The sequence below is a fragment of the Phragmites australis genome, chromosome 1 (assembly GCF_958298935.1).
Source record: "Phragmites australis chromosome 1, lpPhrAust1.1, whole genome shotgun sequence".
NCBI classification, from domain to species: Eukaryota; Viridiplantae; Streptophyta; class Magnoliopsida; order Poales; family Poaceae; genus Phragmites; species Phragmites australis.
Window position 1 is genome coordinate 35,549,861 of NC_084921.1, and position 13,431 is coordinate 35,563,291.

Consider the following 13,431-nt stretch of genomic DNA (forward strand, 5'->3'; position numbering starts at 1 on the left):
GCATTTACTTCTGTCTCTACCAGTAATTTGTTGGCCTCCCTCCTTAAAATTAAAAAGAAAGAGACCAATCAGTTAGCAGGGTGTTTAGTTTTCCGTTCATTGTCTAAATACAGTTGTGGGAAGTCAAAATGTCAGCCTGTAATAAGCTCACTATGGATTGTGAACTTCTCTGTTGTTTTGTTAAGCAAGAGAGCCATGTGAAGTTCTTCTGGTCCAACTTTTCATCATTTGTGTCGTGTCTAGGATGTGTTTTCCTGTACGAAGTTAGCCATTGAGCTTTGAAGTGTCAGATGAAGTCTCTCATCTGTGCTTCTAATTAAACCAGGATTGTCAAGGTTAACATTCAGATATCAGTTCTTATATTTCTCTGTCAAAATGTGCCTTCTTATGTGTTGTTGAAGAGTCAAATCGTCCCTTCTATTGTTGCAAAAGAAATTTTTTCTGCAATGTGATCAGTTAAACCTATATTTTATTCAGCGCTGGTTACAACTGGTACGCAAATATTTAATTGATCACATGTTTCTGCAATGACTTACGTCTGTAAACATATAGAGAGCAAATGATTAATTGCAAATGTTTCTGCAATGACTTATTTCTCATCCTGTATGTCTACAGGGGTCTCAGTTTCAGCACAAGGCCGTGCAATGGTCAAACATTGAGTTTGCTCCATACATAGTTGTCACTGCTCGTGATCTATGGGCGGTAAGATTGCTTTCTTCACATCCCAAACCGTGTTTCATAATCAAGTAGTGAAGGTTGATGGTTCAGACTTCAGATTTTCAGAGTTCATTCTGACAATTTCATTTTCTTGTGTAGCACTCGTCATTCTCGGCTCAGGGCCAATTATCCGCTTCAGAGGCACCTCATGACTACAAGATGTATGCCCTATTGCCGAAATATTAGCTGCAAAAGAGAAGAGCAGAGTCTATACTGTGGGCGCAGCCATTCGATCAGGATTTAGGAAAAGATGCATGCAATGATCCCATTTGGTTATACTGTAGTGTAATGCAGAAATAAGCTGCAACCTGTGAGTCTATTTAAAGTGCCGTCAAATATCGTCGCCTGTATTACTGATTGTTTGCAACAAAAGTTGCAGCAATAAAATGGCTTGCCCACCACTATCTCTATGAGGGAGTGAATGTTATTTCGCCTGAATTTCAGAGTGGCAGAAATATTCAAACTTCTAACCTTACCTAGGCACATTATGGTTTCATTTAGTTGCACTTGGAGCCATCCCAATTTCTCCAATTTTCTACCATTCAATGGCATGCATGTTCCGTTATGAATAAACAATTTGTTAGAGAAAATACTGCATTGGAGTTAACATCATTACTTGCACCTCTATGCAACAAAAGAGGTTTTAATTTGAGAACCGTTACAATGCACAGGTATTTGACTAATAGTAGTATAAATTTTGGTATCTTCTCGTAAAAAAGGAGTTACCATTAGTTCAAAGTCTGGTACTTCCAAGGACCGCAGAAAGGATCATGCTTCAATTAGTGCCTTACACATACAGCAACATTGATCCAATGCTTACGCAAGAGGACAAAATTCGAGTAAACCTGTGCCCAAACCAGCATGCATGGACCACACAACATATGCATAGCGGCAAACTAAAACCGTAACCGAATCTTCATGCCATTATTAAGCACAAATAAAAGTGTTAATTAATCTGATAGTATGTGAAGCAGCATGTCGTTCCAGGCGTCGATGGGCCCGGGTAGGCACCAATGGATGCAGTCGTTTTGCAGCTTCTCGTTGGGCCAGTGCCCGTACCGGCTGGGGTGGCCGTCCGGCCGCATCAGCATCGCGGCCGTGGGGTCCATGAGCGCCACGTCCAGGCCCCGCGCCGCGGCGTCCTTGAACTCCTCCACCTGCCCCGTGTAGAAGTCCCGCTCCATGTCGTTCATCTGCGCCGTCTCATTGGCCTGGTACGGCCGCGTGCGCGGGCAGTCCCCGCCGTCGTTCCACGGCCCGCCCTCGAAGTGAGATACCGGCGTCAGCGTCCGCACGATCACCTTTCCCCGGAACCCGATGCCGTTGAGCGCCCGGAGCGCCGTCCGGAACGCCATCCGGTGCGAGTACCGGTTCGTGAGGTTGCTGGTGAAGTTGAGCGCGACGAACTGGCCGCCGACGAGCTGCCCGCGCTCGTAGAAGTAGGTTGCCGTCGTGAACCAGTTGGCCGCCGAGAGGAGCACGTAGTCGAACCGGGGCACGGCAGAGAGCCACTTGTCGTCGGCCTCATCGAGGTAGAGCCTGGACGCGCCGGGGTTGTCGGCGTCCTTCTCCGTCCTCACCAAGAACGGCGTCCAGAAGATGTAGATGGTGAAGTTGTAGCCCTCGAAGTACATGATCTTGTTTAGATCGTACAGGCTCCCCGTCCCCGCCAGGTTCTTGGGCGACTCCACCTGCCATCCATGCACGCGTCGCCGAACGTGAGCCTTCCAACTTCCATACATGGATCCAAACAGGCCCTAAAGCTTTTGTCTAGAAAACAAAAACTAAAGCAGACGAGGGAAATGGTGAACTCATACATGCGCACGCACGTTAAACGTCGTACGTACCTGGGACAAGAGGCAGATGAGAGACTGATAGTGGTTCCTGGACAGCGAGTCGCCGACGAACGCGAGCGTCTTGTTCCCGACGATCTGGAGGAACTTGTGCGGGTCGAACCGCGGGAGGTCGCACCCGTCCGGCTTCCAGCGCCACTTGAGGAACTCCAGGTCCGGCCGGCCGTAGAACATGCAGTTCTGGTTGGCCTGGATGTAGGAGCACGTCTCGTTGGTGTACTGCGGCGAGTGCGGGTCCGGCACCCACTCGCCCCGGAAGATGTCGCACTTGGGGGGTACCGGCGCCGACGAGAGGTAGGAGGCCGAGGGGAAGTTGATGTAACTCTTGAACGGTATCAGGTCGGTGAAGCAGGAGAGGATGATGACAGCCGAGAGAAAGATGGCGGCCGCGGGCGCAGGGCTGAAGTGGAACTTGATGCACAGGACCATGGCTGCTCACCTCAAGCTAGCTCCAGCACACTGACGATCGAGTGTGAGTGTGTAGTTGCGTACGCTGTAGTCAGTGGCATTCGGGCCTTGCTTAGTACTGAATCAGATGTCAGTCTTGTGATAACCGAGGGTTTCGTATTTATCACTCTTATCGTATTATTAATAATAGATCATCAGTGATAGATGATGACCCATCACTAATAATAGTATTAGTGACGGATCATAACTGTGATTCATCATTAATGTTCAGTTATCAGTGACGGGCCGTAACCATGATCCGTCACTATTGACCGAATATTAGTGACGTATTATAATCTTAATCCGTCACTAATGATCGAAGAATATTTTTCATATTTTTTAGACATAAAAAAGTCAAAAAAATATTTCTTTACACGAGCCATCCCAACACATGTCCATCCTATATGCCTCACAAGTTATACTTTTTCCACATTGTTTTCAAGTTTGTGTTCTATAGGAATCGAACCCGTGACCTCCTAATTGCGTATGTAGCCACCTTACCACCTCTGTTATCATGTAGTTGTGATAAAAATAAGATATTTTATCATTTTAACTTTTTTTTTATCGAAGGTCATTAGTGACATGTCATAACTATGACCCATCACTAATAATTAATTTTGCCAAATTTTGTTGAGGGTTATAATTTGATAGGTGACCCGGAGTGCATTCGGTAAAACGGATATTACTTTTGCATACAGACTTCTACGACGTTTTTTTTACTCTACGGATATCTAAAAAAGTTACATCCGTCTCTCGTCGACTTTGTCGGGTTCAGTGATTTTTTCGAGGCCAAAAACGGGTTGAAAGATTGAGTTCTCACATCTAGAAGTTTTTGTATTATTTTTGAAACGCGTGTTTGTATACGTAGCCATCACACCTTACATCAAACTTGAGCAGAAATATACTATAGTTCATACTCTAGTGCTACTGAGGTGATAAAAATAAGAGAAATAAAATAAAAAATATATTTACGAATACTATCATTAGTGACTGAAGTTGATCATTAGTGACATATTACAAATTGATCCATCACTAATGAGTGGATCGTTAGTGACAGATCAAGTTGTGACCCGTCACTAATGATCTTATCATTAGTAACAGGTCACAACTTAACCCATCACTAATAACCTAGAACGACCGATCACTGATGATCTTATTATTAATGACGGGTCACAATTTAACCCGTCACTAATGTCTGACTTAGGACGATCTGCACTGATGACATAATCATTTATGACGAGTTAAAACTTGATCTATCACTATTATCATCAGCGACATGTCATGTTACGACCCGTCAGTAATGATCACTGATTAGTGACGGGTCTATATTTGATTTCGATTAGAAAGGACATTAGTGACGTATTTTTATTGAACACTAATAGGACATTAGTGACGTGTATTGAGTAGCCGTTATTAATGTGATGTCTCATTTACTGATTTATTACATAGTGATGTCAACACCGTAGGTCATGAAGAATTCATAATTCAGTACCACTTGCAAATGGAGTGGTGCAAGGGAACTTTCAGATCGATCGGTCACATTCGTACCAAAAAATAATATATTGCAATTGCTCAGAACTCTCGCCAGTGGATACAACAGACTAATTGTATAGGAAAAGGGGGTGGCCACGCCAGTGGATGCAATGGCTCGATTCATTTCCAAAGAAATCCAGCTTCTCTCGGCTCCTCTCTCCCTCTCTCGATTCTCTCGTGGAAAAAGGGGTGGCCACGCCACCCCACCTGCTGAGATTTGTCCCAACGCAGTTCACACGAACTCTCTCGAAGCACTGTCCAGATCGCGAAATAGTCAATGTTTCAGGTCAATAAGAAATTACAGAGATCAATGAAGAGATTCCCTAAGAGCATAGTGCTTGTTTAATCTTACGGTCTTTATTGAGTCTTGCCGCGACTACTTGCTGAGAGGTCTAGGACTGTCTCCTTCAGTCTTGTCGTCGACTCTATCTTCGGTCACCACCGCGGTGCTCCGAACGGTCCCGCCTCCGTCGAGCTCGACGTGGCTACTCATTGAGGGGTCTTGAAATGCCTCCCTCAGCTCCGTCATCGACTACGCCTTCGGCCTTCACGATGGCGCCCTAGACGACCCCGCCTTCGTTGAGTCTCGTCATTGCTACTCCTGAGGGTGTCCCAGACTGCTTCCCTTTCCTCGCCGTCGACCTCGCTTCCGGCTTCCATCGTGACGCTCCTCCGGCCGCCGCCATGAGGTTCTGGACGGCCCCACCTCCGTCAAGCCTTATCACGGTTACTGATCGTCGACTTTGCCTCCAGCCATCGTCGTTGGGCTCTGGACGGCCCTCGCCACCGTCGAGCCTCGCCTGCGGCAACCAATGAAGGGGTGGTGGCGCTGCGCCACCCCTCGACTCCACCGTCAGCCTCGCCTTCGGCCACCGTTGTGGGGGTCTGGACCATGTCGCCTCCGTCGAGCCACGCCATTGCCGTCCCAGCCATTGGCTTCGGGCTCGACCTCCAGGACCAAGGCATGTGACCCCGATGGATAGGAAATTGCTTAGGATATCCTAACTTCGAGGGGGTTAAAGATAATTCTATATACATCCGCTTGCCCCTAAAGATCTCGGAACCAGCAGATGAGGGATACTGTTGAGGAAATTACCCCACCCTAGGGAGTCATAACAGCGTATAGTAAAGCTATAGGTAAAGGCAGGGTCTCGATCATAATACCCTTGAATCATATGGCTGAGGATCTCTCCATGTAAAATCCCTGGGAGCGATTACGGTATTTATCAACTCCCCTCATATATAAAAGGCCCCAATAGGGCAAGAGAAAGAGGCTTGATTCATTTCCAAAGCAATCCATTCTCTCGGCTCCTCTGTCCCTCTCTCGAGTTCTCATGGAAAAGGGGGTGGCCACGCCACCCCGCCTCCTGAGATTTGTCGCAGCACAGTTCAGACGAACTCTCACGAATCACTGTCCAGATCGCGAAATAGTCAATGTTTGAAGTCAATAAGAAATTACGGAGATCAATGAAGAGATTCCCTAAGAGCATAGTGCTTGTTTAATCTTACCGAGGAGTTGAACTTCCAATGGAGAAGCGTGCGGTGGAGAGGCGAAACTCACGTTGAGGAACGTTATTTTTATGGCATAGCCAGCTGCAATGTATATCTCATAATCCTAGGGAGAAAAAAAAAAAAGAAAAAGTAGTCATCGGCTGACTTGGTTCGAATTCACCCACCAGCTGTTACCAAAACAGTTCAGAGTTCAGAAAGGGAATGCAGGATTGCCATCGGAATCAAGAAATTAGATGATTAACAATGACAACACACGGCGTTTTACTAGATTCAATCGGCTATGTGAATCTTGAAATGCCTATTATATATGTTCTGTATCCAACTAGTTGGAGGCTTAGTTAACGTTCTCTCTGATGTGATCTCAAAGCAACGTTAATGCAACTGTTCTGTCAGACACTTTCATCTAAAAAAACTGTCCTGTTAGACAAACCTTCTGCCTCTCTGTAACTTTCCGTGGATCTTGTTCGCAGCATAGCTGCATTTGCTACAAATGGTCAAAATGGATGAACCAGTTACTAACGGTACTTTTTATGTAACCCTTTGCAAGAGGTAGCATTTCCAAATCCTAATGCATGTTTATATCGGCTGTCGAACTCTCTGGCGCTATATTGAAGAACACTGGACGCAATCGTCTGGTTGTGAGCGCAACGTGCAATAGCTTAAGGACAGTAAGTATGATCTGATTCAACTATCAGAGATGAACTGGGCCGAGATTTCGGAAAGCGTTTCCAACTTTAAACTTTTCGAGATATATTGTCGCCAATTTGAACGTCAGAGCTATCTGAGCTCTGAAGCCGAAAAGGCTGTTGGTGTGTTGCAAGTTAGCCAGGCCCATCATCCCAGATAATTTCTTGGGCGAAGCCCAAAGTGACATCAGATTTACCCAAGCTACCCAATCAGAACCTACCTATACAACAGACTTTTTTATTTTTACATTTTCTAACATAAATATTTAAATAAATAGACCCCTACTAAAAAGAATTGTAGGAATAAATGCCTAACGCCCCCTCAAAGAGCTGCAACCTTTTCAGAGGGTGATAAGCGTGCCACGGTGGCACGGATAGTGCTTATCGCCCCCTCAGAGGCCGTGTCTTACCGCCTCATACCGCCCTTGCCACCCTTTCAAAGGGCAGTTAGCACATCTGCTACCCTCTCAGGGTCGGTTAGCCCGCCCGTCTCTTACCATCCTCTCAGAGGATGGTTAGTCTAGTTTTTTTATAAAAATAACAAAAAGCATAGAAGTTATCTAAGATGAAAATAAAAAAAAAATCCCAAAAAATATTTAAGTGAAGATAGAATAAATACATGTAAGTGAAATGATAAAATCACAATGAATGTTAGATAGAATGTGTCCACGTGACGATATCTTAGTCTGGTGTGCCCCCGAAGAAGTTCCTCACGATGTCGAACGCGGGGTCTGACCTAGACCCATCGACCTAACTCAGGTATGATGACTGCGATGTTGCCGCCATCGTCCATGCATAATCACTCAAGGGGCATGCAAACATATGAATTTATTAGATACAGTAAATGTGAAAAATAATGTATTAGTAAAAATACAATGTTGTACCTGTATGGTACCCAGGGGCAGCTATAGATAACCAGGCCTGACTGCCGAAGTAGGGTACGAATGGTGGAGGCGCAGCTGTAGACGTCCCGGCTTCATCACCGTAGTAACATATGGACGGATGATTATATTAGATATACTATTAAATATATTGAATGAGGTAGTATATTGGCGCCTATTACCTGAGAGGCCTACGAACGGTGAAGATATCGGCGCTGGCCATGGTCTAGGTCTTTGCGCCGTTAAGTGCGTAGGTGCACATAACATATTTTTTAAAATAAATACATCGGTAAGGAAGGAATATCTCTAATCGATGTGCGTATGAATAAGGCTTACATGTTGTTACCGGCCCTAGAGGGCGTGGTCGAGGTGGCGGTGTGGGTGCCAATCCCAGTAGAGATCGTTGCACATCAGACCTCCAGGATGACTCTGCGTGGACCCCACTAGACCTGGAAGGGGCACCAACGACGTATGCGGTGGATCTGCATGAGGAAAGCTTCAGGGCCCACGCAGTCTTGTCAAAAATCCGTTTGACAAATCCCGCTAGATCCGCCGCACTAAGTTGGATCCCTTGTCTGAGGCGTCCCATGGCTCCAGCCACGTCCTTATGGATATCGTATATTATATCGGAGTGTTGAAACAAACGTGAAATGGGTTTTTTCATTTTATAGCAATTCATATGGGATTATATGTTAACAAAAATGATAAGTAACTTAAACATACCACTAATGCAGCGTCCTCATCCCAATGGCCCGAGTAGGCCTCCGTAGTCAAAGTGACGTGCGACCGGATAGTATCTGGGGTGTAGGTGACTTATGTACGTGTACGCGGGATGTACCACCATAGGTACTCCTCGTAGCCCGGGTTGATGAAAGGACGAGGCTCCTTGATGATATCCTCAAGGGCATGGGCCCACACCGAGACGTATGGCGCCAAGCGATCTGCCCAGGGGTTGCCACCCGATTGGCCCTTACGTGAATACGTGCAGGTCAACCACATTAGGTAGACTATAAATGATATGAATGATACGGATTATATATTTGATTTTACTTACATGTGCATGTGGGACTGAACGGTGCGAACGTTGATGAGGGGGGACGCCTAGAAGCGACCGAACTGTCTCATCACGCGGTGGGGTGAGTACTCCTCAACGTAGATGTTAACAATGAGCGACTTCTTCGTAAGCCAATAGTCCTCACCGCAGCCGCACAATGGAGACAGACTGAAAGGCTCACGCTCATGTATCTTCGAGTGTCTGTAGGGGGTCCAGACCACATTGTTTGGACGCAGACGGTCGAACTGCGATCTAAAAAGCTTATACACGCTATTGGCCTGCTCATGCACCCAATACAACTATGGAGAAAAATAGTATGAAGCTAGACTAAAAACATATGACAAGTAAAGCAAAGCTATGTTTCCTACGTACCCAACATCGACACCACATTGAGCCCATGGTGGGTCCATCCTCCTCGGGTTCCCCGTACCATTCCTCAAGGTACGGGGTTGGTCCACAACGTGCCAGCCGATCACAAACCGCTTGTACGACCACAGCTGCAACAACAGTGGGCACCCAGCAAATGTGGGTAGTGGCTCATTCTTCATGCACGCATCGCACAAGGCCCGATACGTCGCTGCCAGGACAGCGGAGGCCCAGCTGAACTGGGGGACCTCATCGGGCTTCGCATCTGCGATCCCCCTCACGTACGGAAGAAGGGTCCTCATCACCAGGTGGCCTTGGCCGCTGGTGAACATAACCCAACCGAACAACCAAAGTAGATAGGCCTCCAAGTGCCACATGACCAAGTACGAACCGACGTCCGGGTGGATGTATGCAGGCTTGAAGTAATGTAAATCTTGATGAGTAAAATATCTTGAAAATTGTAAAGTAAATGGAAAGGTAAATTGCAAGCTACCTGGAACTGGAGGATCCACTTTTTTGTGGGCCCGTGTGGATTTGACAGGAACTCAGGCACGTAGGCTGGTGCGTCGTCCTTCCGCTGAACAGGGGCGAACCACGTGAGCATGCTGTTGATCCAGTCTATATCCACATCAATAACTCCAACGGTGGCTTTGGCGCAAGGTAAGCCTAATAGGTAAGCTACGTCCTGCAACGTCGGAGCTATCTCGCCACAGGGGAGGTGGAAAGTGTGGGTCTCAGTCCTCCCTGGTCGACTAGTGCAGCAATCAGCGAGCGGTCGAAATAGAATCGCCTTGTGGCTTCCTCTAGGTTCTCTGTCGCTCGGACCTCCACCAAACGACACAGCGGTAGTAGTCCAGATGCTGTCAATCTGTATCATTTAGAATATTAAGTTAATGTAGAACATGCAATAAATAAATAATCAGTAATATACGCAGGTAACTCATGATATACCGGTGTTTCTAATGATCGTCGATCATAAGTAGCTCCCCGGGGCCACGTGGTCGGAAAACTCCTAACTCGGTCTAGTGAACAGCAGACAAGAAGCTGCAGTGCTTCTTGTCCACTGCAGGGTCAAGAAGCTCAGGGGTTGGTGGGTGCGCCATATCTACATTGAAAACAAATATAAACAGTTTATACCATACATAAGCACATAGCTACATGAACAGCGTATAAAATATAGGTACACAAAGTTACATGAACATTACATATACACACAATTACGTGAACATCGTATAGTCGCCGTTCGCCGGAGCTACCGCCGCCGCCACCCATGATGCGCTACCTCGTCGTCTTCTCCGTGAATCCTCCTTCCTCAACTATCAAAGTAAGGTGAGGACCCTTTCTTATCCTACCTTAGTACTATTTTAGTATCATACTAAGTCCCTAGCCAAACCCTAGCCCTGGCCAAAGCCCGATCTATGCCGCCACGATCGTCGCCGTCGTGGATAGCCGCGCTGTAGCCGATTGACATCGACGTTCCTGACCAACTAGTGTACCGTTCGCCATGCCCTTTCACCAGCGCATGTACATGATGTTCCCCACGCCCTCACCAATCAGGTCGGCCAATAGAGTAGCCAAACCATCGAAATCAAGGTCAACATACTCGCTGTCCGATTTTTGGACGTGTTCTGCGCGCGTACCGGATTTGCATTCGCGTTCCCCGTCAATCCGAAAGTCGTATGGATGCACCAACCGCATCACGGCGTATCCCATCGAGTCTTCTACGTCACCCTAGGAGCCCATGCCCGTTTGTGCTGCGACACGACCGAAATACGATTGCCAACCACAGTATATCGCAACCGTCACCCATCTCATCTCCGCTACTCGCTCTTCCTCTGATGGGATGATCTACAAAAAACCATGCTATAGCATTGTGTTCCTAGGCTATATGAACGTATTTGTTCAGATAGTTTCTCAAATTTCATATCCAATCTCTGGTAACGCGAGCATCTTCATTGTTGCATTGTTCACGGTCACCACCAAATCTAGCAGCAGTCATCGCTGTTTTGCCGCTACCTCAAACGAACCCTTCCAAAACCAACCATACCGCTGAGTTATTCTTTCCGCATTCTACGCCATGCTTTCCTTGTTTCACTTAAACATCACTGAAGCCCAACATCGATGTCAGTGGCCACGTGTCCGATCGCCATCTCCAATGAAACCCGAACCACCACCACTACACAGAGTCACCGGCAGTATCTTTAACCTAGAAGCACAACCTCTGACCATTTTATCCATCATGGGTGGTTGAGACTAGATCTCAACATATCCCTTTTTTAATCCAAGACGGTACTTGCATAGCATGCCAAGTCAGCACCACGTCATCCTCCTTAGCTTAGTCAGCGAAGTCTGGTCTGCCCTACACTTCTTGAATCTTGCGCAATGATATTTTCAAGCTTCATGCAGTGATTGTGCAATAAAGTCTTTGCCTATAGGAAGATAGTTCTGGTAAATTGACATTTCCTTTTCAGTCTAATCCATTTCCCGAAAGCTGTTCTTTTTTCATCTTAACTCCGATTTAGGGGATTCTTACCTATCCAACTATAGTATTTTAATGATATTTGGTATGTTGTTCTTAGTATTTTCCTTTGTGTTGTTTGTCGGTAGTTCTCGCGATTAGTCGATAACGTTCTGGAGCAGTTCAAGGGACTTCAAGACCAAGTTTTCGTTAACACTGGGCAGCATTGGGTAAAAGGCAAGTGTCATTGCTCATCTTGAACCTATGATTTAAACTGTTTTATTTTACAAAATTGCATGCAGTGTCTGTCAATATGATAGGTAGTCACCTATGTTAGAGTTTTTCCTAGATTTTTCCCTTATCATTCGTTGGGACCTAGATGGTTTATGGTTAGGTATCTTTGGTGGGTAGATTGCTTAGCCATGCTTTTAGAATGTTGAGAAGTGTCATATACTTGATTAACGAACTTATGCAACAATGATCGTTAATGTGTTAATGGTCTAGCAACAATGAACTTTAGGTCTTGAACAAAGTGGTTTTGGTGGTTGTCATGGTTATGTTGTTGGTTTAGTGTTTGCTTAAGTAATCTAAGTAAGGACCGGTCTGTGGAGCGATAACCTAATAAATATCGTACCAACCACGAGATCTGGTATGGGGTAGGCCTGACCTATTAATTAGTGGATTCTAGTTTTTGTGCGTACCAAACGGAAGAGTGGATGTGTGAGGATGGCTAAGGCCAGAACCATTTGGTTAGTGGTATGAGATGTGTAGTGGAAGGGAAGGGTGAAAACTTTCTGGAAAGGCGCAAAAGGGGGCTTTCGGGTGGGGCGAAAACCACTTTTGACGGCGGTGAAACCTAGCACACATGCACATACTGGATGAAACTTTGTAACGACCTTGAAGTGACTTTCCGAGCGACACACCACTAGCGTGTGTTAAGTGTCTAGCTTACACGGTAACATGGGAATCACGACTTATGGGGAAAGCTAGACAACTTCTGCAGAGTGTAAAATCTGATATATTAGTCGTACTCACGGTTATGAGAGACTTGGATCCTCACATGATTAGTGGGTTGCGGTTATGAGTTTGGTTGTGGTTTTTGTTATAGTACAGGGAGTACTAGACAGTTATGGTATGCAAAGTGGGGAGCCTTGTATGCCGTGTGTTGGACTGTATTGGTTACATTCACTTAATAATTGTTTAATACTTTTTGAGTCCAAATATATTTTCATTACTCGTATTTATGCAAATATACCATGTGTTAGCCTATTCTTGATATAAGCCTACATATCATTATCTTTCCCACACTTGTTGAGCCCGTCATGTGCTCATACTTACTATTTTTCCTATACCATGCAATATGTGTGGTGCTGCTCAGTGAGTGAAGATGTTGATGATTATCAGGATGAGGTTGTGACGTTCTAGGCGCATATCTCTCGGTCGGTTGCCTGCGGTGTTGTTGGGTAACAGTGCTTCTGTTCCGCTGCAGATATCTTCATAGAAGACAATATAAGTCAATTGTTGTGAGAGTTTAACGTTTATTTAATAAAAGTATTGCTTTTGTTACTTCACCTGTGACATCCTTATATGTGTTGAACATCCTGGGTACATATAAACCGTATCTTGTTTTATCCATTAAAACCGGGTGTGACACCACTCTTTTCCAAAAGCCAGGCTGAATTGCCCCAAAAACCTGCCATTTCCCTCTCCTTTGCCGCCATTTCGCATTACGTCCGTGCAGGCATCCATGGTAGCTAGCTCACAGATGGCGTGATCGATGGCCCTGCTCAACTCCCTGCCAGTGAAAAATTTATTAAAAAAAAATCGATAAACCCGATAATCCTGTTTATCGGCGGGGCCCGGTAAATTTACTTATCGGCCAAAAATTTTGATAATTTTTGAACTTAACGTCTTTTGATTCTCG

The 13,431-nt window shown here is 45.7% G+C and overlaps 1 protein-coding gene across 1 annotated transcript; it reads right to left on the minus strand.

The window, feature by feature from the left end:
- Positions 1 to 1,465: 1,465 nt before the first annotated feature.
- On the minus strand, positions 1,466 to 3,091 carry LOC133889032 (protein trichome birefringence-like 21). Its single transcript, XM_062329472.1, has 2 exons — positions 2,565 to 3,091; positions 1,466 to 2,408 (listed from the first exon to the last, which is right to left on the minus strand). Exons 1-2 carry the CDS (start codon positions 2,997 to 2,999, stop codon positions 1,668 to 1,670), a joined length of 1,176 nt encoding a protein of 391 aa, XP_062185456.1. The 5' UTR covers positions 3,000 to 3,091; the 3' UTR covers positions 1,466 to 1,667.
- Positions 3,092 to 13,431: the final 10,340 nt, after the last annotated feature.